At 46.4% G+C, this 5,139-nt stretch overlaps 1 protein-coding gene across 1 annotated transcript; it reads right to left on the bottom strand.

Annotated features, from left to right (window-relative positions):
* Window positions 1–2,359: 2,359 nt before the first annotated feature.
* Tmsb15a (thymosin beta 15A) lies at window positions 2,360–4,139 on the bottom strand. The gene is made up of 3 exons (XM_034485875.2): window positions 4,070–4,139; window positions 3,159–3,263; window positions 2,360–2,437 (listed from the first exon to the last, which is right to left on the bottom strand). Exons 2-3 carry the CDS (start codon window positions 3,256–3,258, stop codon window positions 2,400–2,402), a joined length of 138 nt encoding a protein of 45 aa, XP_034341766.1. The 5' UTR covers window positions 3,259–3,263; window positions 4,070–4,139; the 3' UTR covers window positions 2,360–2,399.
* Between the last annotated feature and the right edge of the window lie 1,000 nt (window positions 4,140–5,139).

Consider the following 5,139-nt stretch of genomic DNA (forward strand, 5'->3'; position numbering starts at 1 on the left):
TGGATCCCCAGGCAGTCAGGGCAGTCTGAGGCTCTCCCGGTCTCTCTGATCAATTTCCTTATGCTGATTGTTAGGTAGCCCTTGACCTTCATGGATGAAAACTTGTGTTCTTTCTTTGGGAGTCAGGGTTCTCTTGGTCCATTTGGAATATTCAGAGAAACCAAGATTACTGCAGGTTCTCTCTGTTCCTTCTGAGGACATGGACATTCTCCTCCTTATGTTCTAACTGAACCATCAGGAAATCTGAGAGGTCCCAAAGTAAACGGTCCTCTCCACAAGAACAACCAGTATGCCACCTCTACTCCATCCTTCTCTCCCCTGTGCACTTGGAGCACCTATAGGAAGAACAGGTAGGCTTATGTCTGAGGCTGAGACCATCATTTGTTCTCCCTTTGAAGGAAGTGTAAGGACCTCATTACAGAAGAGAAGAAGAAAGCAAGGGAGGAGATTCCCTTCCCCCAATTTGTGATATATGTTCCCTTCATCACCAGTGATTTTTATATAACTAGAAGACTCTGAACCCTTCTTTTTCAGAGAAGCCACAGGGCCTTCCCAGTCTGTTGGAAATTGTTTTGTATACATACACCAGCCAACTTAGGATGATTACCAGTAGCTCCTAGCCACCTTGTTTACATCCAAAGAACAAGACTAAATGCAGTTAGAGAGAAGGAAGTTGGCTCTGAGGCCAAATAGTGGAACAATGCCTATCACAGAAGCCTAGGTAAAGTTAACCTTCCTGTTCACCTGACCCAATTGGGAACCTAATATCAATGAAGGCAAGTGGTTTTTAGATAGTTTTCACCAAACATTGTTGGGGGGACTAAGCACAGCCAAAACTTACCAACTTGTTCCAGGTTATTCAAGTAATTCAAAGGCCTGATAACCTGACCACTGAGTTTCTGGAAAGCTCTGTGAGGTACACCTGGTATTTACTGCCATAGAACCCGTTGCCCCTGAAAACAGCAAACCAGTAACATTGCCTTTTTCAGGCAGTCATTCCCAAACATCAGGAAAAAGTTTCAGAAATTAGAAAGATTTGAAGGAATGAAAAATAGTTCTCAAGTTTTAGAAATTGCTCTGCAACTTTACACTAGCTGAGATTCAGCCAAAGACAGACAGGGAAAGAAATACTCCTGTGCAATGATTGTTACCTTTAGGAACATGGTAAAGAGAAAATGGCAGAAGGAGACCAGTAGAAAACATCTGGAAAAGGACTAATGTGCTTATTTAATTAAAAAGGTCACTGGAAGAACACCCAAGCAGAAAAGAAAAAGAGGAGAGCCATCCTATCCTCCAGCTAACCGAAAATTATCAGGGAGGGTCTTCATACTACTTCTGCCTTCCACTGGGTTCAGTCAGCCAACCCATATTTATCTTTGAATTTACTGACCCAGAGGGTAGATGGTAGTGGCCAACTAACATGGACTCAGTTGCCACAGGGGTTCAAAAACTCAGAAATTATTTGAAGTCCTGGGTGCAGATGCACAAAACATCCTGCTCCAATATGTAAATTATGTTCTTATAGTTTCAACCACAGAGAAGGGATACAGACAGGCAACAAAAGGCCTTTTAGAAACCCTCCAAGCCCTGAGGCACAGAGTCTCAGTCAAAAAGCCTCAAGCTGTTTGTCCCTCAGGTCCTATGCATAGGCTACCACCTAGAGGAAGGTTAAGTAGATGCTTTTCCACAACCATACATATTTCAGCCCTCTGGTGCATCTTTGGATCCAACTTGGAAAAGACAGGTATGAGAATTCCTGGGGGATAGATGGACATTGCTGGCTATGGATAATGGGTGTGCTGCTTTGAATAGGAATGACCTCCATAGGCTCATATACCTGAATGCTTTGCCATTGGGGAGCAGCGCTACTTGACAGGCATTAGGAGAGATGATCTTGCTGGAGTAGATGTGGCTTTGTTGGAGAATGTGTTGTCACTGGGGGTGGGCTTTGAGGTTTCAAATGCTCAAGCCAGGCCCAAGCCCAGGCTCGCTCACGCTCTCTCTCTCTCTCTCTCTCTCTCTCTCCCTCCCTCTCCCTCTCCCTCCCCCTCCCTTCCTCCCTCCCTCCCTCCTTCCCTCTCTCTCTCCCAGTCTCTCCTTTCCCTCTCTTCCCCCTCCCCCTCTCTGTGCCTACAGATCTGGATACAGAACTCTCAGCTCCTCCTCCAGCACCATGTCTGACTTCATGCTGCCATGCTTCCAGACATGATAAAGGACAGAACCTCTGAAACTGTAAGCACACTTAACTGGGTACTTAGTAACACTTAACTGTCAGGTAGAAGTAAGAAGCTATCAGCAGCTGTCATACATTTCTACAAACACAAAGGTTTACAAAAACAAGCCTAAAACCAAGACTATTTGCCAATGTTCATGTTTATTCTTTGAAAGAGATCCACATTTTATGATTTTTTCACAAACTCCTTCTCTTGCTGGATGGCTAGGGAAAGAAAAATACAAAAAAAACATTAGAAGGAATATTCTTTTTCTTTTCTCTTATTTACTTTTTTAGCTTTTCTTAATATTCAGTTCAGTTTCTTCTAAAAGATCTGCTTACTAAGTCATGAAAGGCTGATTAACTTGCCTTGTCATTTACAATGCAAAGGCACTAACCACACATTCTCATAGTGGACAGGTGTGTGTGTGTGTGTGTGTGTGTGTGTGTGTGTGTGTGTGTGTACCTTACTGTGAGACTTACTAGGATAGATGTATTCTCTATATATATATGAGTGATAGTTGAGGAGTGAGCAAAACATTTCTTTCAGCTTTATCCTTACACAACTAGAAACTTACATCTCTTCAGATGACTTCATTGAATTTTTAAGTTCTCAATTCAAGCTGACAAGGCAAAAACTGCCTCTCAGCTTTACACTTTCAACTTCTCCAGGAAGCTGTCATTCTGAAGAGCAAACCTATATCCCTCCAGTCTGGGAAGCCTGAGCACACCTAAGTGCTAAACTTATTCTTTCACCTTATTTTGTACTTATGTATAGAAGAAACCGTAGTTTGCATAGGGTTTTTTTTTTTTTTTTTAATGGATAAAGCTAGAGATTCAAACTGTTGCATCTCGGAAAATGTGTAATTAATATTTAAAATAAAATTTTTAAAAACTGGCAAAATGGGATTTATACAGTGTCACATCCAAAATTCCCACTACTTACTTTCCTTTGACGGAAGAGTATTTTTTTCTTCAGTAATAGTTTTTTTCAGTTTGGTTCTATCAAATCGTTCCACTTCTGATAAATCTGGTTTATCACTCATTTTGACTGAAAGACAGACCACAAAAGTAGTAAGTTGCCTACTAAAACTATAACCAGATTAAGAATAACAGTTTAAAATTCATTTACTATGAATGAATATTTCGCACTCTGTTTGACAACAGAAAACCAACAGATCTTAGAAAGTGTTGTTTTCAGGACAGGCCTGAGGGACTCTGCATGCCACAACTGTCCCCAAGCGCCCTAGCTGCCGCCTCTCACTGCTCAGCTGTGTAGAGTGGAGCCCCAGAGCTAACCAAAGTTATAGTCCAGGAGCCAGCCTGGAGGGCATCTAGGAGGCAGTGGCACAGGAAGGGGCCTAAGCACACACTAGGCCCTGGTGGCTGCCAAGGCAGCCAGCAGGCCCCACTGGGGAAGGGGCAACAGGGATGTTGGCTGCCCTCTTTAACAAGTGAACAGAGCTAAGCTCAAAGCTGGGGAATCTGGATTCCACACATCTGTAACTGCGGAGTGGGGGGCGGGGGGGAGCGGCGGGAGTGGGGTAAAGGCATTTGTCTGAATTGTTCCATCTACAAATAACTTGTCACTGCCCAGCCTAAGAGGCAGAAGGTCATGAGCCAAACCTAGAAGGCCATTTCCCACAGCCTCAACTCTTCTCCATGCCTTTGCCACTTCCTCAGAGCTGCCTATCTCCATGGGCATCCCAAGATGGGACGCGCCCCCATGACTTCGCTCTCTGTGCCCCTAAAAGACCACAAGGGGAAACAAAGCCTCTGCGAACTGGGCTGGAGACCAGACTCCATTAGCCCAACCCACCTGGCTCGGCTCGGCCCCATGGGGTCACAAATTCTCACCTTCTACAGCAAGGCACACCTATCAGATCAACAGCTCAGTCCTCAACTAGCTTCAGCGCCAGACTGATGCTGCCTGGTCAGGGCTCCCAAGTTTATAGGGGCCACAGAAGACCCCGCCCTGGGCCCCACCCACCCCTCTGTGACTAGACAGATGGCCGTGACGTCATAGCTATGAGTCATGCACAGGCCTCTCTAATTAGATGGCAATCCTTACTTGGTGCATTCGCCCCGCTCCGCTCCACGCTCCACGCTTTTAGCTTTGTGGGTGCCTCTGTTCAACTTCAGAACCTCCGCTTGGACTGTCTGATTGTAAGAAAATCTTTATGATAGTCTTTGCCTCCTTGTACAACTGGGAATCATTACCACCTAAGAAAAGACAGATATTTTAGCCAGGCATAGTGATGCATGCCTTTGATTCCAGTTGGGACACAGAGACAGGCTGGCTTCTCTCTGAGAATTAGTCTAGCCTGGTCTACATAGTGAGTTCCAGGATAGCCAGGGCTGCATAGTGAGACCCTGTCTTGAAAAAAAGAAAACACGGGGTGGGGGCAGAAAGGGAGGGAGAGAGAGGGTGGGAAGGGGAAGGAGGTAGGTAGGAGGGGGAGAGAGGAGGGAGAAGGGAGAAGGAAGGGAAACAGAGGAGGGAAGGAGGATGGGAGGGGGAGGGAGGAGGGAAAAGGGAGGGAGACAGAGAGGGGAGGAAAGGGGGAGGAGGGAGGGAGGAGGGAGGGAGGAGGGAGAAAGGAGGAGGGAAGAAGGAAGAGGGAAGGAGAAGAGGGAGGAAAGGAGAGATGGAGGGAGGAAGAATAAGGGAAGAGGGAGACAGAGAGGAGAGGGAGGGGGAGGGAGAAGGGAGGGAGGAGGAGGGAAGAAAGAGGAGAGAAGGAGAAGAGGGAGGGGAGGAGAGATGGAGGGAGGAAGAATAAGGGAAGAGGGAGACAGAGAGGAGAGGGAGGGGGAGGGAGAAGGGAGGGAGGAGGAGGGAAGAAAGAGGAGAGAAGGAGAAGAGGGAGGGGAGGAGAGATGGAGGGAGGAGGGAGAAGGGGAGAGGGAGACAGAGAGGGGAAGAG

The sequence above is a fragment of the Arvicanthis niloticus genome, chromosome X (genome assembly GCF_011762505.2).
Source record: "Arvicanthis niloticus isolate mArvNil1 chromosome X, mArvNil1.pat.X, whole genome shotgun sequence".
Lineage (NCBI taxonomy): Eukaryota > Metazoa > Chordata > Mammalia > Rodentia > Muridae > Arvicanthis > Arvicanthis niloticus.